A 23715-nucleotide genomic window follows, 5' to 3' on the forward strand; every position below is an offset into this window, starting at 1 on the left:
CGCAGTGCGCATGCCCGGAAGAAAGCTTTGAAAAGGGACAGACACCATCCGGTAGTTCCCCATCCAATGACGAGCCGGCGGGGGCGGGGCACGACTGGGTGTGGCGCGGCGGGGCGTGGCGGGGGCGTGCCCGCCGGCCCGAGCCCGGCCCCTCCCTCAGCCTCGGCCCCTCCCTCAGCCTCGGCCCCTCCCTCAGCCTCGGCCCCTCCCTCAGCCTCGGCCCCTCCCTCAGCCTGGACCCTGCAGGTAAGCCGCGGTGGGCGCCCAGGGGTCCGGGCGCCGTCCGCCTCGCACGGCCCCGGGTACGGAGGCGCGCTCCCGCGGGGAGGCCAGGCGGGCCGGCCTCGGGCAGCCGGCTTCCGGGAACGGAGCGGCGGGCGGGGATGTGAGCGTGTGGGAAGTGCGCGGGGCGCTGAGGGCGCTGGGCGAGGGGCTGAGGGAGCCTTGCGTGGCTGCTGTGGGGCCGCAGGTCCGGGGTGCCGCCCCTCGGGGCCCTCGGCTGGACACGGCGCGGCGTCCCGCGGGAGAGGCGGGATGGCCAGCGGGAGAAGGGCCCGGGGAGTTAGTGTGGTGGCCACGGGAGCATGGACGGCGGGCCTGCGGGTTTTCCTTGAGCGCCAAGCGAAGGCATCCGTGGGAGGGCTGAGGGCTCGGCCCTTTCCCCAGGCCCCCTGCCGCACCCTCGCTAGCGGAACGCGGGGCTAACCCAGAACTCTGTGAACGCTCCTGGCTGCCTGTTGTGGCTCCCTGTGCCCTGGCAGAGCAGGCCGTGGCACCTGCAGAGTGTCTCGGCTGTTGGCTGTCTGCTTTCCACAGGCCGAGCACTGCCCCGGCCCAGCTGCGCGCCCCAGCTCTCACCTGACCCTTGGGGGTGCTGGGGGTCCCCACACACTCAGCTCCCCCCGGGGTGCCTGGCCGGCCTCCGTCCTGGAGCCCCGATGTGAGGCACACGCGTGTCCACACACATGTAGTTGAGCTTCCTGCTGGTTCCGCAGGAAGGTTCTGGTCTTGGTGTATTTGCTGTGGCCACCTGGCCCCTCGTACTTGTCCCAGTTGGCTTATTTCAAACTCTGTTTGGTTAGCTGTGGCTCCTGGTGTGAGGAAGTAACCCGGAGGCAGTTATCTCCGCATTTGTGTGCAGTAAGCCCTGAGCAGCCTCTGCAATCCTGAGTATGCTTAACTACGCCTAGAGCAGTTTGAAACAGGAATCTTTTTCATTTTTTTTTGTATAAATACTGTATTTTATCACTGAAAATGAGGATGAGCAAGGTAGAAAAGAAAAACCACCATTAAAACCATAAACATGAAAAGTGTTTAAAAAGTCCATAGAAATGCACAATGCAGGGAAAGTTATAATATAGTGAAATATATGAGTCACTTAGTGTGGTACCATGTGATGGTTTCATCCATTCCCGAAATGAATTCTAACAGCAATAACATGGACAAGTCCTAATTATCTGTTACTGAAAAAATTTGGTTTGGCCACCGAACTCGTGGAGCTTAAAGAATTGTGCGGGATGCAGTGAGAACAGTGCAGGCAGGTGCAAGGTCGTGTGCAGGGATGGGAGACCGACGGGGGGAGAGCAAGTGGACAGGCTTAGATGTTAAGACCAGGTGCCGAAGAGAAGAACTGAAACCCTACTAACTTAGAACTCTGGGGTGCCGAGAGGTTTGCTTCATGCTCTTCCTGCTTTTGAATTTTGTGCCGTATAAATGCATTATTTACTTCAGAAAGTGATTTTTCTAAAAATAGAAATATACAGAGAAGCAGAAATGATGCAGAGTATCTGTCTTAATTGAAAGGAGCTTTCGCCACATACTTGGAGTGAGGAGTGTGGACAGGGCAGGCCGGTCTCTAGGGCAGGGAGAAGGATGCGCGGCAGGGGCAGGTCCCTGGGACAGGCTTCACTCACTCCGTCCGGAGAGCGCCTTCAGCAGGCTGATGTCCGGGTCGCATCGGGAGATTTGTCTCTGCCTGCAGCTCCCCAGGACTGAATAGCAGAAATATGGGGACAAGCTCCAAGTGAGCCACAGCTTTGGGTGTGTTAAGGAAAAGCCATCAGACAGATTTCATAAACTCAAAATGATGCAGGATTCCAGAGAGTGCCTGCCAGGTGAAAAGCTGGTAGATGGGCCTTATCTTTGAATACTAGGATGTTATTTCAGTAAACTTTTTATTTATTTCTATAAAGACTATTACATGAATTGTTAGTACTTATAAGTACTGATTGAGAAACATGTTTTAAATACAGAGGTAAATCTTATTTTTAAGAGATTTGATTCCTGGATATGCTGAAAGGAATATTCTGACAGTCAAAGTTTTTCTCCTTATTGTAAATTTCACTTAGAAAACCTCAGTATCGGAAAAAAGTCCTCCGATTAAACAAATACAATTTTAATTTCTATCAGCTAGTTGACTTTGGTATTGTTTGTTTCCAACATTTCCTATGATGCATAAAAGGGCAAGGTGTGTCTCCAAAACCACCGTGATTAAGGAGTATTTTCCGTATTTTAGGCGTAGAAGATGAATAAACCCATAGCACCGTCAACATATGTGCGCTGCCTCAACGTTGGACTGATCCGAAAGCTGTCAGATTTTATTGATCCTCAAGAAGGATGGAAGAAATTAGCTGCGTCTATTAAAAAGCCATCTGGGGATGACCGATACAATCAGTTCCACATCAGGTGACATGAAGTTCTTTTTCTTTTCCAAATTGTCACATCAACATCTGCATGGGTTTGTAGGTGTCTGCTGTTTCGTATGAACTCATGTGGAGGAAATCATGGTGTTAGGAATGCTCCTCTTCTTCAAGATTTATTTAGTTATAATATGTTTTTTGGAAAGGCTGATTTATACATTATAAAAGCTCCCATTGTCTGGTTCACTGCTCAAATGGCTGCAATGCCCAAAGCTAACCTGAATCAAAGGCAGCTGTCAGGAGCTTTTTCCAGGTCTCCCACATGGATGCAGGGTCCCAAAGCTTTGGGTCATCCTCTGCTGCTTTCCCAGGCCACAAGCAGGGAGCTGGGTGGGAAGTGGAGCAGCCAGGACATGAACTGGTGCCCATATGGGATCCTGGTACTTGCAAAGAAAGGATTAGCCAGTTGAGTCAGGATGCTTAACCGCAGGAATCTTATCTTTTGTGCAGTTTGTGTTCCAGTATGTCAGCTAAGCTGATAATGTCATCCTGCAAACTAGGTTTTTGAGGTTAGAACCTAGGGTCTCACCTTTGTTCATGGTCTCTGGCAAGCCCAGAATGGTTCAGTATGTCTCACAATTCTTGTTCCCAAATTGAGGGAACAAGGAAATTGAAGATTGCTTCAAGACTTTAGTAACTTCTGCATTTTCAACTAGGTGACTGATGCATTCTGACAACGTATTTGGGGAGTCATTCAAATGGATTTGAAAGTTGTTGCTTTGAAGCAAATACAACCAAGAACAGCAAGCTTAGCTTGTGGCTCAGTGGCTCAGTCTTCACCTTGGATGCATCAGGATCCCAATTCATGTCCCAGTTGCCCCGCTTCCCACCCAGCTCCCTGCCTGTGGCCTGGGAAAGCAGTTGAGGACGGCCCAAAGTCTTGAGACCCTGCACCTGCATGGGAGACCTGGAAGAAGCTCTGGACTGCTGGCTTTGAATCAGCTCAGCTCCATCTGTTGCAGGCATTTGGGGAGTGAACCACCAAACAGAAGATCTTTCTCTCTGTCTCTCCTTCTCTCTCTTTTACCTTTTACCGCCTTTTATTGGAAAGGCGGATATACAGAGAGGAGAGACAGAGAGGAAGATCTTCCATCCAATGATTGACTCCCCAAGTGAGCGCAGCGGCTGATACTATGCCGATCCGAAGCCAGGAACCTCTTCCAGGTCTCCCACGCGGGTGCAGGGTCCCAAAGCTTTGGGCTGTCCTCGACTGCTCTCCCAGGCCACAGGCAGGGAGCTGGAAGGGAAGCGGGGCCGCCGGGATAGAACCGGCGCCCATATGGGATCCCGGGCGTGCAAGGCGAGGACCTTAACCACCGTGCCACCGCGCCAGGCCCAAATAAATCTTTTAAAAGAATAAAAGCTTAATCTTACGAATTTGTTTGACAGCATCTTCTGCTCCGCTCCTGTCTGCTTGCTGTTGTGTAAAATATAAATGCAGATTTTACTGTCGGTCATTGCAGTTAAAGCCTGTGTCAAAAGCTGTATTTGCGTGTTAATGAATGGGGCAAGCAGAAGATTCTGAGGCACTGAAGATGTTGTCCAGAAATTACGTATGAATTACTGAGGAAAGAGTCTTCTGTAAAGACAAAAATGTGAGGTGCGCTCCCGACAGCGTCCCTGTTGACTGTACAGAGTGCCCGTGGAGATAAGGTGGAAACCCACAGAGTGTCTTTAAGCACGGGAAAGGAGTTAGCTCCCGCCGGGCCTCCGCTGTCAGAGCTGCCCGTTCCCTCTTCCTGCGGTTGCTCTGCGCGTTTCTCCCTGTGTGCCTTGCTGTCTGTTCCCTTGAATACACATAACAGGAGTGATGGGTGAGCCAGCTACATGAATTGGACTTACTGATTTTGCTTCTTTGTTGCTTGCTTTTAAGGAGGTTTGAAGCATTACTTCAAGCTGGAAAAAGCCCCACTTGCGAGTTACTGTTTGACTGGGGCACGACGAACTGCACAGTTGGTGACCTTGTGGATCTTTTGATCCAAAATGAGTTTTTTGCTCCCGCGAGTCTTTTGCTGCCAGGTAAACTGAGCGTGAGCAGGTGTCGGCTGTTTAGTGAGAAGGCGCGTGGCGGCAGGAGAGACATTTCTGGTTTTATAGTGGAAGTCCTTGCATTTCGGAACCCCTTCGCTGGCCCCACCTCTCCGAGCACCCCAGCGTGGGCTGCCATGAACTCTGCTGCTCTGTGGGGGAGCCTCGCTGTTGAGTTGTGTCCCACCAGGAAAGTAGTTTTGTGCTGGTGGAAAGTTCAGAAGGATGTAGGCCTCCGGTACCTAGTGCAGACCGTGGGGCGTTAGTTCTGCTTCTGAGCTCTCGCTGTTTTTCGTCTTCAGCTCCCCTCCTGAGGGGACTGTGATCACGACCTCCCTACATTTACTCTGGTGGCTCGGTATCTAGTTGCTCTCTTCCGTTTCCTTACTTCCTCCTCTTAGCTGCCACTTACTCTCGTGGTTCTCCGGCTTTATCGTGCGTGAGTCAACTGAGAATTTTTGCTGCGTTAGTTATTCCTGGGCTGTATTGTGGACATACTTGAATTCTGGGTTGGGTTCCAGTTCTGCATTCTTAAGCAAGTGCTTCAGGGCCTGATGTGGGTAGTCCAAGAGCCAGCTGGTGAATATGCTGCCCTGCCCTGGTGAGCATGCCGCCCTGCCCTGCCCTGCCCTGGTCAGCATACTGCCCTGCCCTGCCCTGGTGAGCATGCCGCCCTGCCCTGCCCTGCCCTACCCTGCCCTGCCCTGGTGAGCATGCTTCCCTATCCTGGTGAACATGCTGCCCTGCCCTGGTGAGCATGCCGCCCTGCCCTGCCCTGCCCTGCCCTGGTGAGCATGCCGCCCTGCCCTGCCCTGCCCTGGTGAGCATGCCGCCCTGCCTACCCTGGTGAACATGCTGCCTTGCCCTGCCCTGGTGAGCATGCCGCCCTGCCCTGGTGAACATGCTGCCCTGCCCTGTCCTGGTGAGCATGCTGCCCTGCCCTGGTGAACATGCTGCCCTGCCTACCCTGGTGAACATGCTGCCTTGCCCTGCCCTGGTGAGCATGCCGCCCTGCCCTGGTGAACATGCTGCCCTGCCCTGCCCTGGTGAGCATGCCCTGCCCTGGTGAGCATGCCACCCTGCCCTCTGTCCATCCTTGTCACGACTTAGAAACCCGTCCTCGGCAGCTCTGCTTTGGGCTGTGCACTCTGAGAATTGAAGTGGTAATAAGTGAACCATGCTCCTGGTTTAACTTTGTCGGAAATGATTTTTTCCATGGAAGGACGATTTGTGCCTTATTTCTTCTGGCAGATGCTGTCCCCAAAGCTGTCAGCACACTCCCTCCTGAGACAGCTGTAACTGTGCCGCAGAAACCAGTCCCTTTCCATGGCAAGGACAAGACGTCTGTGACCCCTGAACGGAGTCCTCCCCCCGACTCCTCAAGTGCAGCCAGTGCAAGTCTAGAAGACAGTGACACACGTAAGTCACGTTCTCACTGCTTTCCGCTCGAGGGTTTGCAAAGGCCAGGGTGGAAGGGGACACTGGGGACAGTGGTTAGACCCTCCGTGGGGTGCTCGTGTCATGAATCACCGTGCCTCACTTCCTGGTGCCGTCTTCTGGCTGTGGCGCTCTCTGGGCCAGCAGGTGACAGCTCGAGTACTCGGGTGCCTGCCCCACGCGGAAGGCCTGGGTTGAGCTGTAGTTGCCTGGTTTGCCTTGGCCCAGCCTTGTCTCTCGTGTTTGGAAAATGAGTTAGCAGGTGGAGGATCTCTGTCTTCTGCCTTTCAAACAACACTTTGAAAAAGAATAGCATTCAAAATGAGTCACTCCTCTCTGGCAGAAGCAGTAGCTGTTTTGTAGCTGTCTTCACTGTGTTGATCACTGTGTGGTGGGCGAGTGCAGGCAGTTGGATAGGCAGAAAACCACGGAATCTACCAGAAACACATGTACGTGTTCTTACAGAAAACATGTGATGAGTACTTGGGGTGGGAGCCCAGGCCCACCCAAGCCAGGACTAGACTTCCGAATGTGAGTAGAATCAGCAAATAAAAATCTTTTAAGTTAGAACACACACTTCGTATTTTAATAATGGTCTAACCTCATCCTTCCTGCCTAATCTGAACGTGTAAATATTTGCATGTATAAGTAAGACTCTGAGTTCAGAAAATCGTGGAATTATTGGAAGTAATTCCCTTTTTGTTTAAGCACATTTCCCCTGTCTTATTAACATTACAGGTTTTCACAATTTCTCATTTTATGAATTGAAGAGTATCACCAATAACTTTGATGAAAGACCCGTGTCGGTTGGTGGCCACAAGATGGGCGAGGGGGGGTTTGGCGTGGTGTACAAAGGCTGTGTGCGCGACACCCCCGTGGCCGTGAAGAAGCTTGCAGCGGTGAGTAGCCCGCCCCCCCCGCCCCCGGAGAGCAGCAAGGGCGGGCACTGAGCGGTCACTGGGCAGGCACTGAGCGGGCACTGGGCGGGCACTGAGTGGTCACTGAGCAGTCACTGGGCGGGCACTGAGCGGTCACTGGGCAGGCACTGAGCGGGCACTGAGCGGGCACTGGGCGGGCACTGAGCGGGCACTGAGCGGCTTCTGCGTCACAGGGTTGAAGTTAATCTTTAGGAGGCACACTATTCGGCATGTGTTTTCTGTAAATAAACCCAATCTAAATTCATGGTTTTAGTTTTGGGTTTCTTTTCTTTCTTTTTTTTTTATGAAAGAAAGAAAAGTATTTGTCTGTAGGGCCTAGCGACGGAGAGGAGACGCAGGGAGCAGGGAGGTCCTGTTTGCCAACTCCTTTCCCAGCTGGCCGCAGAGGCCACGGCTGGGCCGAACAAGCCGAAGGCAGGAGCTTCCGTTTGAGTCCAGGAACTGTCAGACACTGGTTGGCAGGACATGAGTAGGGAGCGGGCTGGAAGGGGAGCAGTGTCAACAGGCAGCAGCAGAGCCCACGCCACGAGCCTGGCTCTGACGTTGGAAAATCATTGAGAGCTTGGGAGCTGTCACTAGGGAAGTGCAGCTATGCACACGACGCTTAGATTGTACCTGTGGTTAGAGATGCTCCGCTTCCTGTAGTACTTCGTGTGTGCTCAAGGATAAAAAGGCCAACTCCTCAGAAAATTCTGCAAGATTTTTCATCTAAAAATAAAATTTAGAAAACATGCATTAAGGAAAAAGATTGAAATGTTTCTGGTCTGTACCTTCCTACTTATTTCTACAGAGTAGTTTTCTCTTACTTGTTCTATTCTAAATGTACAGTTGGATCCTAAAAATATCAAAATGTATCGGCAGATGATAAATTAATTACTGTGAAACGTATCTGGAAAATGCTTTCATAGGCTTTTGATTTCTTTTACATTCAAATTTGCTTAAGCTTTCTGTTACATGTAACTTTTCCTCAATTTCTTATGTAGTTAATATGACTAAATATTGCTCTTTTTTTTTTCATTTTGGTACAAAAATGACTTAGTAGGGTGTTTTTCTTTTCCTTCAATAACTAGTCATAAAGCATAAGGCAAAATACTAATATTTATTTATCTCAGTTGTTCCATACAGTAAATAAGACCTGTTTTTTAAAATCAAAATCTTCAGCTGAGCCAACAGTTATTGTATTATATGCTTACAATGGTTATTGTATTACATACTTATTTTTTTTCCCAGATGGTTGATATTAGTACTGAAGAACTGAGGCAACAGTTTGAACAAGAAATAAAAGTAATGGCAACGTAAGTGCCTGAAATTGCATGCAGGTACATGAAATCAAGGTATAGCAATAAGACAACAGGAATTTAAAATATTTTCATCTCTGCATTTCCTTGCCTACTTATTTACCTGCCTGTAAATTAAACAGCAATATTTAAAATCAAAGTAAAATTTTATGGAATTTCAGCTATCTTCCATTGCCATGTTTTCTATTCCTAGAATTCATGAGCTATGGATTGTAGAGATAATTTCAAGAGCCCCTCCCCGCTTTTTTTTTTTTAATATTTTCTTATTTTTATTCGAAAAGCAGATCTGCAGAGAAGGAAAGACAGAAAAATTTTCCATCTGTTTGTTCACTCCCTAAGTGGCTGCAACAGCTGGAGCTGAGCTGATGTAAAGCCAGGAGCCAGGAGCCTCCTCCAGGTCTCCCACATGGATGTCCCAAGGCATTGGGCCGTCCTCCACTGCTTTTCCAGGCCACAAGCAGGGAGCTGGGTGGGAAGTGGATCTGCTGGAACATGAACTGGTGCCCATCTTATCCCGACACATGCAAGGCTCTGAGCTGTTGTTCTGGGCTCTCAAAAGGCCCATTTATACAGTAGGCCTTTGGTAGAAGCTGGTTGCCATTGAGGAGCTGGGAAGGGTGCAAGGTTGCTTAGAAAGCATCACCCTGTGAACTGGACTGTGTTGGGCACCAGCAGGAATGGAAGAGGGCCAGAGCAAGGTATTTATTCTCATAATTGAATGGGTGACATTTGAGTGCCTGCAGTCCCTCAGGCCCTGTCCCGTGTACTTTTTATGGGTAGTCTTACCTAATCCTAACCTTCACAACAACTCTTCAACCATGCTTCTTTCTTTTAAACAGAGACTAAAATAACCTGCCAAGGTCACACAGCCAGTAAGTTCTGACTAATAGGATTGTAATCCAAAGCCTGAGCTTTGGATCTGAATCCTAATAGGATTTTCCAAGTTTCACACATTAGTCCTCTGCCTTAAAGTCACCAGTTGTAGTTCCTTAACCTCAAGAAGAATAGACTGGAATGAATGTATGAGCAGTAAAATAGATACACTGGAAGGACCAAACCACTTTTCTTTCCCTCACCCCTGTCGTCACATTCCAGTCCCAGACTGACCTGTGCAGAGTGGCTAATACGAGCAGTAATTGTTTGACAGCAACGGAGAGCACCTCACATGTGCACCAAGAACCATTGCTCATATCTTGGCGTCTGTTTTATGATGCAATCAGGGGTTCCCTATGCATCAAGACTTTTAGAAGTTTGAAATTTAAAATGTACAGTATTACAGCATGCATTAGGATCATATTTGATTGGCTGTCACCCTATATTTGCTTTAAATATTTGATATTATAAATTAAAGCATCTTGGGCCCGATGGCGTGGCCTAGCGGCTAAAGTACTCACCTTGAACGCGCCGGGATCCCATATGGGCACCGGTTCTAATCCCAGCAGCGCCACTTCCCATCCAGCTCCCTGCTTGTGGCCTAGGGAAGCAGTCGAGGACGGCCCAATGCTTTGGGACCCTGCACCCACATGGGAGACCTGGAAAAGGTTCCTGGTTCCCGGCTTCGGATCGGCACAGCACCAGCTGTTGCACTCGCTTGGGGAGTCAATCATCAGACAGAAGATCTTCCTCTCTGTCTCTCCTCCTCTCTGTATTTCTGACTTTGTAATGAAAATAAATAAATCTTAAAAAAAAATTAAAGCATCTTTAAAGTTCTTTGTACATAAATCTTTAAGTGCAATTATGTTTCCTGAGAATGAATTCCTAGAAGAAGAGTTAGTAGTTCAGTATGCATAAATTTTTAAAGGCTTTCCAAATAGTTATCTAGATGTCTTTATAGATAGCTAATGGTCATTTTAAAATATGTATCTGTTTATTTGAAGGGTAGGAGGGAGCTCTCACTTGCTGGTTCATTTCCACTGCACCACAACTTGAGCCACCAGAGTAATGGTCAGCTGTGTGCTCAGATATCAGACTTTGGGGCTGGCATCCTGGTGAAGTAGGTCGTACCCCTGCCTGTGATGCCAGAATGCCATGTGGTTCGTCAGGTCCCAGCTGCCCTACTTGTGTTCCAGCTTGCTGATGATATGTCTGGGAAAGCAGCACAGGATGGCTGAGATGCTTAGGACCCTGCACCTACTTGGGTCACGCAGAAAAACTTGCCCACCACTGACCTCACCCTGGCCCGGCCCCTGCCTCTGCAGCAGCCTGGGGAGTGAATCAGTGACTAGAAGACCTCTGACTTTCTCTTCCTCTCTGTGTAGCTCTGCCTCCCAAGTCAGTGAATAAACCTTTAACTAGTAAATAATTAAAGCATCAAACTTCGCTGCTCCCTCACCACCACTGAATATTGTTAACTGTTTTAGGTATCAATCTTTTTGCCTAACTCAGTTCTGCTCGTTACTTTTCTCTCTGTCAAGTGGGATGATAGCGGAACTTCAGTGAGTTTTTGTGTGGACAGAGCAGATCACTTACCTCAGACTTGGTGTTGACTTCTCATGCTGAAAATGTGCTAACCTGGTGGCAAATGGAGAACCTCCTGCTTGACCTTGTGCTAAGATTTTTACCAGAGCGGAGCAGGTCTGATGGGCGTAATGAAAGGGCCAGATTGTAGAACATTGTGAATGGACAGGATGAAAAGGCACCTGAGAGGACCACTTAGCACGTGCAAGGTGTGGCTCTCAGCTCTGACCTCCACTTGCCCAGCTCATCCTCACAGGCAGCGTTTCCTGCATGGGGCAGGTGTGCGTGGTGAGTCTCAGGTCAATGGATGCAAGAGGCAGTGAGACTTTGGATTCTGAGCCTGACCGGCTTTCTTTTGGTCCCAGAAATGTGCTTGTTTTAGCACAACTCTGGGTTTTTTGTTTGTTTTGTTTCGTGTTATTTTTGAGTCTAAAGCTCAGACTAAGGCCTAAATAATCACCTATGATTGGAGATCACATGTGCAAATTCTTTGTCTGTACAGCAGTGCTTTGGTGTATTGGCTAACTTGTCAGTGTTATCAGCAAAGTTTGAACAGACATGAATTCTGCTCTACATAGATAATCATCAGCCTAGGCCTTCCAGTGGTCTGAATCATTAAAGTTGTAGTATAAACCGGAAGAAATGTTACTTCTAATGTGGATTATATTGACTGAAAAAATAACTACTTACCAACAAATAGAAATAAATAAATCTTAAAAAAAAAAAGATACTATACATGACTTATTAATGATATATAGCACAGTTTTCCTGTCATTTTAAAACTCCCAATTGAGTAACTTTTGATCTACAACTGAGTTTGTAAGTATTTAATGTGATAGTTTTTCTCTGTGAACTATCGTAGGTGCCAGCATGAAAACTTGGTAGAACTGCTTGGTTTCTCAAAGGATGGAGATGACCTGTGCCTTGTGTATGTCTACATGCCCAACGGCTCGTTGCTGGACAGACTGTCCTGCGTGGTGAGGCCCCTGGTCATCTGGCCATGCAGCTTTCTGTCTCCTTGCCAGAATATCGGTGTTCCTTTGTGCTGGGGTCGCTTAACCCGCATTTACCTTGGCGTCTTCCTGCTCTAGGACATCGTACAGATGATTTGTGCACCGCTGAGGTAGCCGCTCCTATACTTCATCTCAATTGTAAACTTCAAGGCTAGATTTTCAAGATTCTACTTTGTATTTTATCTTCAAACAAGAAATGCTGACCTATTTGGTCTTTAAGAAGTTTTAAACATTTATGATCTTAAATTCGTAGTAATACATCATTTTTACTTGTTGCTAAAATAAATGAAGATATGTCAAAAAGTCTGTGAGAAAATGGAATGAAGAGATGTTTATTTCCTGCAAACCTGTTAAAGTGCAGCCGTATTTCCTGTTACGTATTTTCCGTAGACCGTTTCTGCCCTGCTCTTTCTGACTGGTTGTTTCTCTGTAAGGATGATACTGCACCGCTTTCTTGGGCCACGAGATGCAACATCGCTCGGGGTGCTGCAAATGGCATCAGTTTTTTACATGAAAACCATCATATTCATAGAGATATTAAAAGGTAAGTGCTGCTCTTGAAGAGCTTGGAGACGGTGGCCTTCGAAGACTGCCATGCTCACTGTTTTCTTCCCTGTCGGCAGCATTAGCCTCTGCCTGCTCTTCCCACAGATGACCTCTGAACTCTGTCCCACAGGCCTGGCTCCTGCCGGCCGGACTCATCCCACTAAGCCATGCTCTTTGCTTTGGAGCATGTTGCTCTGTCCTTGACCACTCAGCCCTGTGGAGGCCTGACACTCTCTTGGTCTGGGGTCACTTTACTTTCCTGAACTGCTGTCCCCCTGTGTGGGTGCTTTCTTGTCTGCTTTTTGTCTTCCTGTTAAGGACTCCTTACAGTTGACAAGATATGGATGGGGTAGTTGGCAAAAGCAGCTTATGCAGCATGGACTTCAATCAGATTAGCACAAAATTCTGCAATTTTAGTGTATAGTAACAGTGCTAACATTAAGCTGAAATCCAGTAAATGAGGCAGCAGTAAGTCTGCATGACATGAGGACAGCCATGCAAGAACAGCATTCTCAACAGAAGGAGTGTGTCTGTGAAGGGAACCATGCGTGTGCTGGGGTAAGCAATGACATGCATCAGCATTGTGACAGGCACAGGGCGTCTTCAGAGAAATGACGGGGATGGCAGGAGTTGAATCCCATAGAACTCTGACGTGTAGTGAGATACACTGAAAATTAACCTGGAATGTGTCATATCTAAGTGTTGCAGAGATTACTTCTTTGTTTTGTAAAGGTTTATGTGTTTGGAGTGCAGAATGATGGACAAAAAGAGATAAATTTTCCATTGACAGCCTCACTCCCGGTAACAGATGGTGCTGGAGCAGCAGAAGCCAGGAGCTCTGTCTTGGTCTCCTGCCTGGATGACAGGGTGACAGGGTCCCAGGTGCTTCTGGCATCATGTGCTGCCTTCCCAGGAGCCTGGGCATGAAGCTGGGTCAGAAGCAGGCCAGCCAAGGCTCATGCTGGTACTCCAGTAGGGAATACCAGGCTCAGCTGGCTGCTCCACCGCACGGGCCCTGCAGAGATAAGGAAGCAGTGTGTAAGAAAGCTGCCATTGTCCATGCCCCATGTAGCAAGGGGCTCAGGCAGAGGGTGTGACTCAGGTGAGAGTCAGCAGCGCTGTCATGCTCAGGTCTGCTTTGCTCCTGTCCTTCCCTTGCTGCCCCGTGTCCTGTTGCATGCTCTTCCCTTGTCTCCGACTCTGTAGGTGAGATTCTGCTGTCCATGGCCACAGCCCAGAGTCAGCTCACCTGGAGCATCCCACAGGAGCCTCCCGATCGGGACCTCTGTCTTCAACAACTCCTTGTGGAGACCTACCTGCTTCCCTGCTGATTGGCGAAGTCCCTCCAGCACTGTCCCCCAGGCTCGTGACTTCTGCTGCCTGTGCAGATGCCACAGTTCAGCTGCGTCAGCCATGAACTTTGCACTTCCTGCTCACCCATACAGTCTTGTGCTGTTGAAACCCTCATTGTCTTTCCTTTGCCTTACTGTAACCCTTCTCCATGAACCTGAAGCCAGCCTATAGCAGTTCTTACGAGTCCATCGCTGCATTGCTAAGTTGTCATCCACAGCGGACATCTTCAGCTGGTTCCTGTTGCTCTCACACTGAAGGACACGAGTTTCTCAATCCTGACCCTGCACACCACGTGCTTTCATGCTGGCGTCACCCTAGAGCACTCTGCAATGCCCTGCTCGGTTGCCTGGACTACCTCTCACTGTGAAGCCGTCATCTTGTGGGAAGCCCTGCACAACTCTCACCCTCTCCTGGGAGTTTTCCACAGCTCGTGCAGGCTCATGGTTCTCTCTTTCAAATTAATCTAATAATTATGAGCATTTATTGCTTTTTAAAGAAATTATTCACATGCATGAGACATAGACAATATTCTGTGGATTTCACTTCTCACCCCCATGCCACATGTAGCATTTTTGGCTACATGTGCCACTTTTGTAGCATTTCTACTACAAAATATGAAATTATTTTTAATAAGGCTTTATTGAGCAAGACTATGAATGTATAAAATGAAGATCTTTTGGCCCTGAATCTTACGGCTTCAAAGATTACAGATGGGACAAAGTGCTATAAACAAATGAATAATTGAGAGGCTTTAGTTTTTTAAAAGACTTGTTTTATGTGTTTGAAAGGCAGAGTTACACAAAAACAGATGGAGAGAGAAAGACAGAGATCTGCCCTCTAGTTCTCTCCCCAAAGGGCCACGGTAGCTGGGCCGAGCTGGGCCAGAGCCAACAGCCAAGAGTTGCTCATATGTGGGAGCAGGGTCCCAGACTTGGGCCGTGGGATCTGTAAGTCACTTGTGGAATAGTGAAAATGTTTGCCTCTGATTTTTCCTCAGGAGACAAAGGAAGGAGATTATTTCCCTTTTGTTACAGTTTGAGCTCTCGATCTATTTACACGAATGGCAGGCTTTCTGAAATACTCTGCAGGCATACTTCAATCTAAGGAAGACAATCACTTCTCTAAACCTTCAATTTTTTTCAGTGCAAATATCTTATTAGATGAAGATTTTACTGCCAAAATATCTGACTTTGGGCTTGCGCGTGCGTCTGAGAAGCTTGCCCAGACGGTCATGACCAGCAGAATTATGGGAACAACAGCTTACATGGCGCCTGAGGCTTTGCGAGGAGAAATAACATCCAAATCTGACATTTACAGCTTTGGTGTGGTGAGTAGCTCATGTGTCATTAATATGTACTTGATAATGGCAGTCATTCTGCCCTAGCTGTGAAGTTGCGGAATATTAAAATACTACTTTGCTTAGCTAAATGTTAATGTTAAAATGTTAGCTAAATTAAAGCTAAAAATACAAAAAAAAGAAAAGAAAAGAAAATCTGATGTTCACACTAAGCCCTAGTTATGCCTGGGTTTATAGAAACTTCCCCCAATGTGTGAAACAACTGAGTTGACTTTTGAAATCATGAATTTGTCACCTCTCCTCTCCGGTCAGAGGAAGTGAGTCGTGCCATGTGGTGTATAGTATATGCTCTACTTGCAGGCTGTGTGGTGTTTTCTGCTCCACCTCTTTGCTCGTGATAATCCTGGAGAGAAAGTAGGGCGTATATGTAAGTGGTTGCAGAAAGTGGGAACTTTTTCTGTATCTTATTTGTTTCCGTATGTTGTGCAAATGGAAGTGTAGCTTTATAAAATTATGGCATAGGTTTGCAGAATATGCTGTGTTTAGAAACGGATGTTCTCCAAGAGTTTGGAATAGTTGTTCGTATGAAGAAACCTCTGCACGACAGGAAAAGTTTAGGAGTTCACAGAGCTTGTGTAGCAGAGTTTTGTTTTGTTTTGTTTGTTTTACAAAAAAAATTTTTTTATTTGAAAAGAAGAGTTAGAGAAAGTGAAAGACAAGAAGACAAAAAGATCATCCATCTACTGGTTCTCTCCAGAAATGGCCGCAAAGGCTGGGCTGGAGCAGACTGAAGCCTGGAGCCTGGAACTCCGTCCTGCGCCTGTGGCTAACAGGGACCCGAGTACAGGGACCATCCTCCACTGCCCTCCCTGGTGCATTAGCAGGGAGCTGGACCAGAGTGCAGCATGCAGGACTTTGACTGACTCTCATATAAGATACCATTGCGGACAGTGGCTTAACTCCCTGTGCCTCAGGGCCAGTCGCAGAGCTCTGTTGCTGTGGGCATGGTAGCATCCGGGTTACCTGCGAGGGAGGATGATGGGGCAGCTCCACAGCTCACGTTCTTTCCACTAAAAGATGTGATTTGTGCAGAGAAGCTCAGATCCGTGTTCCTTGCAGTTGCTCTGGTTCCTCTGTTAATGGTCTGTTTCTGTCTTCACAGGTGTTGCTGGAAATAATAACTGGACTTCCAGCTGTGGATGAACACCGTGAGCCTCAGTTATTAGTAATTGGAATTCACTTGTTCCCATCCCTTCCTCTGTGCGGCCCTGATGTATACAGCTCCCTTTGGCACCTGCAGGTGTATACAGCTCCCTTTGGCACCTGCAGGTGACATTCTCCACTGGCAGTCACATGGTGACACATGGAAAGAGCAGGAAACATTTCTAATGTCAGCTCTGCCATGACGGCCGGTGCAGCCGGAGTCGTCTGTGTGTTCTCTGATCCTTCTCTGGTAAAGTGTGCTTGGGACTAAAAGATCCCCTTGGCCTCTGAGGATTCTTTTGTCATTTTCAAGATGATTGCTAATAGCCTTTTTAGTCCAAAAAGGAAAAATATGGCTTTTATTCAAATTTGCATCAGAACAATGTGCCCGTTTGCATGCCCACGGCCCATATCACAGTGCCGGGGTCTGTGCCAGCTGTGCTCCCAGTTGCAGTTTCCACTAATGTTTATCGTAGCAAACAGTAGATAATGGCTCTAGGAGTTGACCCACTACCACCCGTGTGGTCGGCCTGGAATGAGTTCCTGGCACTTGGCTTTGGGTAAAGCAACAGAAGCTCACTTCCACCTCCTGCACCCTCTCTTCCCAAGAAAAGCTACAAGACAAGGGGAAAAGGAGGGTTGAGGTTAGACCCTGGTGTTTCACTAATTTGAGCTGATATATATTTTTTAAAGATTTATTTTTATTATTTTTTTCATTGGAAAGGCGGATATACAGAGAGGAGAGACAGAGAGGAAGATCTTCCGTCTGATGATTCACTCCCCAAGTGAGCGCAACGGGCCGATGCTATGCCGATCCGAAGCCAGGAGCCTCTTTCCGGGTCTCCCACGCGGGTGCAGGTTCCCAAAGCCTTGGGCCATCCTCAACTGCTTTCCCAGGCCACGGGCAGGGAGCTGGAAGGGAAGTGGGGCTGCCGGGATTAGAACCGGCGCCCATATGGGATCCCGGGCGTGCAAGGCGAGGACCTTTAACCACTTGCGCCACCGCGCCGGGCCCCTGAGCTGATATTTTTTAAACAAGGCCTGCCTGTCTGCATGGCCCATTGTTTGGCTTAATATTTTTTTTTTCACATTCACAATATGTGAAAGCCTCAAGGGCTCAGCATGATGGCTCAATGGCCAAATCCTCATCTTAGAAGCGCCGGAATCCCATAAGGGCACCGGTTTGTGTCCTAGTTGCTCCACGTCCCATCCAGCTCCCTGCCTGTGGCCTGGGAAAGCAGTGGAGGATGACTCAAAGCCTTGGGACCCTGTGCCCATGTGGGAGCCAGGCACTCGATCCAGTGTGCCAGATGGATGTAGGATTCCAGCTACATGACTGGTCCCTGCTGCCCTGCAGGCTGCACCTTAGCAGGAAGCTCGGAACCAGAAGCAGAGCCGAGACTTAAACCCCTGCCCCACTGTGAGAGGTGGGCGGGCCAAGCCGTGTCTCTCCCACCCCAGAGATAATGGGATTTCACGGGTAAAGCGGTCAGTTGAGTTCTGCTGCTGTCAACATTTTGAAAACTAGTTTTTGAAAAGTTTGGATTCATGTCTCATAAAATGTTGTCCATTGCATTAGTTTCCTGTGGTGTAAAAATGACCACAAAGTGGTGACTTAAGTGACAGACATGTATTGTCACAGCCCTGGAGGCCAGAAGTCTGAAATGAGGGTTACCAGCGAGGCCCTGCTCCCTCTGGGGACCTTAGGGGAGGGCACCTGACTGCTGCCGCCCACATGCCAGCAGCCTCTGCCACGGGGGCTGTTCTTGCCCTCTTTTTGAGTCTTACCTGGCCACTTTGGAGCATTGTGTAGTATGGTCTCATCACAAGCTGTTTAACCCTCAAAGACCCGTTTTTGCTGAGTTCACTTGCAGGTTTCAGTCATTAAACACATAGCCATGTTTTGGGGTCTACCTTTCAACCCAGCACCCCATGTCCTCCTGCGCCTCTGTCCTTGGTCACGCTGTGAGTCCAGCCCTTTGCATTTCCCTCCCATCTTTTGTGTTTTTGGGTAAACAACCGAGTCCGGGGAGATTTCCAGGCGAGGGAGGTGATGCGTGAGTGCGGTCGTGGGACCTGTCCTCCGGGGTGCCTCTGGAAATAAGCCCAGTGCTGGGCCCATGAGGGCAGGTCGCTCACCCCGACGGGACGAGCAGCGGAAGGCAGGTGGGCGACAGGAATACATGCATATGTGTCTGTAAGCATTTATCCAGTTTGCCCTGTGTGTCGTCAGTTCTCAGCCCAAATATGAAAGAAGATAGGGAAATGAGAGTCAATGTTGATAATGAAATAGATGATTCAAAAATTGTCTTCTCATTTCCTTCACTTTTATTGTACACTCCTAACAAAGTCTTAACACTCCTTTAAAGCTGGACATTAAAGAGGAAATTGAGGATGAAGAGAAGACGATCGAAGATTACGTGGATCCCAAGATGAGTGATGCCGAGGCGTCCTCAGTTGAAAGTATGTTCTCCGTAGCCTGTCAGTGTCTGCATGAGAAGAAGAACAGGAGGCCGGACAGTAAGAAGGTGCGTCTTCTACACCTGGGGAGAAAGTGAGACGGGTGGGGCTGGTCCTTCTTTCCTAAGTGTATGATATGGTGCTTTTGTTTTCTTCTGTCCGTTTGTTTGTAAGGTTCAACAGCTACTGCAAGAGATGATGCCCTCCTAAAACTTGACTGCAGTGGGTGCCTGGCTTCTTCATACAGCTTTCTAAACTAGTTTTTAAACTTAATTTTTTTTCCAAATGTTTTTAACAAGGCAGCAGAGTGGAGTGTTGTGTGGTTAAACAGAGCTGAGCCTGCAATGCTTAGATTAATTAAAGAGAGCCACTGTGTGAGCACTTAGGGCTCAGTGGACAGTGTCTGGCTCCGTTCCTACAGGCACTGCCGGACTAGCCAGGAGAGCGAAGGGCTCTGAGACGGGAGGAATCCCGGCGGACTCCGTTCCTGCTGGCTGCTTCGAGCTTTGTTTCGGTTTGGTTTGGTTTGTTTTTACCTCTGCCTTTCCGACATGTAATCATGAAAACTGAATGATGCAGTGATGTAAAATTAAAAGTTTGTAGAAACAATAATGAGAGCTGTTACAGTCATACACTTACAGCTTCATGTGCTCAAGGTGCTGTCACAGCAGTCACTACAAGCCAGAATTCCCAGGCAGTGTTCCCAGTTTCACTTGGCTGTTGATGGGCTGATGTGACACGGCAAAAGTGAAGTTTTGTAGGTGCAGGCGACACCCCAGCTGACCTGGACTGGAAGGGCCAGGCCTGGTTAGGTGAGCCCTTAGCAGTCAGGTCTCATGGGCCTTGAAGATGGAACTATGTCGAGAGGGCCACCTCAGCCAAAGCCTCGGGCTGCCTCTGAACCGGGCGCTGTCCTCCAGCTCCTAGGCAGGACAGAAGAGTGAATGCCCACTGAGTGGCCCTGTAGCTGAATCTGCTGACAGCCTGAATGAGCGCAGCGGTGCGCTCTGAGCTTGTGCCGATACCCAGCCCCTCAGCTCTGAGACCCTCAGGACGAGAGCCCGTCCGAGCTGTGCCCACACTCTTACATAGCCAACTGTGAGACAATAAACGAATTGCACTGAACACCAAATGGGCAGTTATTTATTATACAGCAGCAGAGTGGCCGCAGAGGCCCCGCTGGTAATCCTGCGTGTTTATAGGTCTGCCCGTGCTCCCTGCTGCGCGGCGTTGAAGGGCTCACACCCTGGGGGTTGGCAGAGTGCTTATCTCCGCTCAGGTTCTTCCTACCAGTCCAGGTGTAGCTCATTTCACCATAAATGGAATTTCTGGAAAAAGTAACAAATTGATTTTTTAAATGATTTTAACCAATCCAAGTTCTAAATTCTTAATTGATATATATTCTTTGAAAATTCTTTAAACAGAAGGAAGGAATTCACTGAATATAAACACTGAAAAATAGAAGAATTATACATTGACGGAAACCCAAGGCTTGCCATTATTCATTCCCATAATGGCTGTAGCTTACATATTGGTTTTTTTTTAAAGATGTATTTATTTTTATTGTAAAGTCAAATATACAGAGAGGAAGAGAGACAGGAAGATCTTCCATCCAATGATTTACTCCACAAGTGGCCACAGTGACTGGCTGTGAGACGATCTGAAGCAAGAAGCCAGGAGTGGTCTGTCATGGACCTGTGAGCCTGCATGAGGGTGTCCTCCACGCCCTTGACCATGAGTGGTCTGTCATGGACCTGTGAGCCTGCATGAGGGTGTCCTCCATGCCCTTGACCATGAGTGGTCTGTCATGGACCTGTGAGCCTGCGTGAGGGGTAGCCCTCCTCCACGCCCTGACCCCGCACCAGGCAGGACGTGTGACACTCCCTTGCAAGCATGTGCTGATAGCTAGTGTGGAACACGAGCATGATCTGTGAGAGACCTGGCAGTGTGGCCCACCTGGAGGTCCATTGATCTCAGCACACCGGTTGTGTGAACAACTGAGTGGCAACAGTGAGGTTGAAAACCACTGATTTACTCCCCAGATTCTTGCAGCAGTTTGATGTGCAACAGGTTGAAGCCAGGAACCCTACCCAGGACTCCCACCTGGATGTGAAGAACCCCAGAGCTTGGGCCATCATCTGAAAGGAAGTGCAGGCATCCCAAGCAGAGGCTTAACATGTTACACTGCACAACCCTGGCCCTGTAAGTTACACTTTCTTCAGATTCAAAGATGTCAATAGGTTGAAAGTTAACACATCACACAAATAATAAGCAAAACAGTTGGAGTGGCTAGTGGCAAACAGGTAAATTTTGAAAGTCATTCCCAGGAGCCCACCTTGTGGCATACAGGGTTAAGATACTTCTTAGAACACCCGTCGCCTACGTCGGAGTGCTAGTTCAAGTCCAGACCTTGTTAATACATCCAGGAACCACACGATAGGTCAAGTACATACGTGAGTTCCTGCCAGCCATGCTGGGAACCCAGATGGAGTTCCTAGCTTCAAGCAGGCCCAGTCCTGTACTTGCAGCCATGTGGGGGTGGGATGTGTCTGTCCGTGTCTGCCTTTTTTCAAGGGTGAGAGCCATTACTAATGACAGAGTAGTCAGTCCTTGAAGAAATGTTGTCCCTTCCAGCAGGACAGTCAACGGGGGTCGCAACCACTTAGGAGAGATTGGGGGACAAGAGACACAAAGAATGGACAGCAAGACAGGATGTCTGATCAAGCTGTCAGTTTATTGATTTTAATTGAGGGTTTTTATACTCTTCAGTAACTAAGGCTCAGGGAGGAAAGGAGAAACTAGGACGCAAGCCATGGTCTCCAGACCGATTGTTCTTGAGCAGTCACCATATCCACAATAGTAACCAACATATCAACAATAGCATAGGTAATCAGTAACAAGATGTCGGCAGGTACAGCATAAATCATATTCTAAAACAGTTGCTACAAACAATTGAAGCTAAGTGTGTGATTAGTTTCATAACTTCTTTCTCAAGCATCTAGCCAGCCAGGGATTTTCCACTGGCCCATAGTTCTATATTCAAAATGGCTTCAGTGTGGCTACAGTACACGGCTCCTGACAAAATGTCATCACCACAAACACATTTGTAGCACCAACAAAACCTGGAAGTATCTGACCCTAGAACGGCAGCGTTGATGGGGATAGAGGCGATACTTCAGTAACAGCTGCAGAACTCAGAATCAAACGAAAGACACTAGACAGACTACGCAGAAACAAAGATTAAATAGTACTATAAATTAAATTCACTGATCATCAGATGGAGGATCTTCCTCTCTGTCTCTCCTCCTCTCTGTGTATCTGACTTTCCAATAAATAAATAAATCTTTTAAAAAAATTAAATTCACTGAAACACATCTATAAACATTCCACACAATAATAGCAGAATCTACTTTCTTACCAGGTGCACATGGGAAATTCTGTATGTATCAAATATTAGTCTACCAAACAAGAGTGTTAGTTCCCAGGGGCTGCTCTAACTAATTGCCACAGGCATCTTAAAATGATATTAGTTTATCCTTTCGGTCTTGGAGGTTAGAAATCCAAGACACTGTGCCTGGGCAGAAGGTGAACCCATCCCTTGCATGAGCAGCGTCTTCCTGGAGTATCCTGACCACGGGCCACTCACTCCGTCTGTGCTTTCCTCTGACGTCACCCTGTTCCCCTGTGTCAGCTTTCAGTGTCCCTCCTGTAAGGGAACATCTGATTACATTTAGGACCCCTAGTGACCCAACCCAGTATTCTCATGTCAGAATCCTCTCACATTGGAAAGACATATCTACTGATTAATAACAGAAGTAAGTTCTGGAATTTCACAAATACAGGAAAATTATATACATCTCATTCCCAAATTAAAAATAAGTCAGGAGGGCCCGGCGTGATAGCGTAGTGGTTAAAGTCCTCGTCTTGCACATGCTGGGATCTCATATGGGCGCCGGTTCTAATCCCAGCAGCTCCACTTCCCATCCAGCTCCCTGCTTGTGGCCTGGGAAAACAGTCGAGGATGGCCCAAAGCCTTGGGACCCTGCACCCGTGTGGGAGACCTGGAAGAGGTTCCTGGATCCTGGCTTCGGACCAGCATAGCCAACATAACCAAAGCTGTCTGTGCTCACTTTGTGCATTCAGTGTTGTCCTGGAAATTCTAGCAGGGAAAAGGGGGAACAAACATTGGAGCTAATAAGCAAATTCGTTAAGGTTGCACGATAATGAACACATGAAATGGGCTGTGTTTAGTAGTCAATCTGTCAGCTGACCACAGATGTAAACAAGAAATTAGTCAGTTGTACATATATTGCAAGAAACGATGTTTGCCTCAAACCACAGTGGTCTGGTGCTTACAAGTTAGTGTTGTTGCAATGCCTGATTTAGTCACACAGAGACGGCCCAGGTCATCTAACATAGCTTAGTTAAGAGAAAAAATAAGAAATGTGACTTAACCCCAACACTGAATTCTCAGCAGGGAAGCAAACCTTGGGTGGCCCCGCTGAGCTTCGTTTCCTGACCGTCTAAGTGCTGTGGGCAGGATTCAAGTGGGGGAAGGCAGCAGTTGGCTGGCGATTCTTGGGGAACCCAGGATGGCACCTGAGCACAGACCAGCATCAAGTGAGACGACAAGCTGGTACGCCCAGTGAGCGAGGAGCCTCCGGGTCACACAGGCTCCCCTTCAGGACAACAGAGAAGTTGGAGGGAGAGCCAGGGACCACTGGATCTGGGGAGGTAAGAACTGGGTTTTATGGTCACCTTCCTAACCACTGCACATACCTTGTCACACTTTCTTAGCTGAGCTGTTACACTGGGAGGAGAGAGGGAAGGACTGTTTATACCCGAGAGCAAAGCTGTCAGGCATGTCTGCCCACAGACCGCCAGTGGAACCTGCCGTTTCTCAGGTCCTGAGGAAATGAGCCTTAGAGAACATCAGCAAGTTTCCAGTCATTCCTTTTAATGACATTCCTCCCTCTTGTGTAAACC

The 23715-nt window shown here is 48.2% G+C and overlaps 1 protein-coding gene across 4 annotated transcripts; it reads left to right on the top strand.

Moving 5' to 3' along the window:
* Positions 1-214: 214 nt before the first annotated feature.
* Positions 215-19862, top strand: IRAK4 (interleukin 1 receptor associated kinase 4). 4 transcript variants are annotated; one of them, XM_040978914.1, is made up of 12 exons: positions 215-246; positions 2516-2685; positions 4573-4718; positions 5979-6146; positions 6903-7063; positions 8333-8397; positions 11720-11834; positions 12305-12414; positions 14913-15096; positions 16229-16366; positions 18639-18797; positions 18904-19862. In XM_040978914.1, the coding sequence occupies exons 2-12, from the start codon at positions 2525-2527 to the stop codon at positions 18937-18939; spliced, it is 1443 nt and encodes a 480-aa protein (XP_040834848.1). In that variant the 5' UTR covers positions 215-246; positions 2516-2524; the 3' UTR covers positions 18940-19862. The 4 variants fall into 4 exon arrangements, with proteins under 4 accessions (XP_040834848.1, XP_040834847.1, XP_040834849.1 ...); XM_040978913.1 differs by lacking the exon at positions 215-246 and adding an exon at positions 250-302; XM_040978915.1 differs by lacking the exon at positions 215-246 and having other exon boundaries at positions 438-2685; positions 16229-16291; positions 18904-19861.
* The last annotated feature ends 3853 nt before the right edge of the window (positions 19863-23715 follow it).

Source organism: Ochotona curzoniae, unplaced genomic scaffold (assembly GCF_017591425.1).
Source record: "Ochotona curzoniae isolate NIBS_2020 unplaced genomic scaffold, NIBS_Ocur_1.0 contig_2927, whole genome shotgun sequence".
NCBI lineage: Eukaryota > Metazoa > Chordata > Mammalia > Lagomorpha > Ochotonidae > Ochotona > Ochotona curzoniae.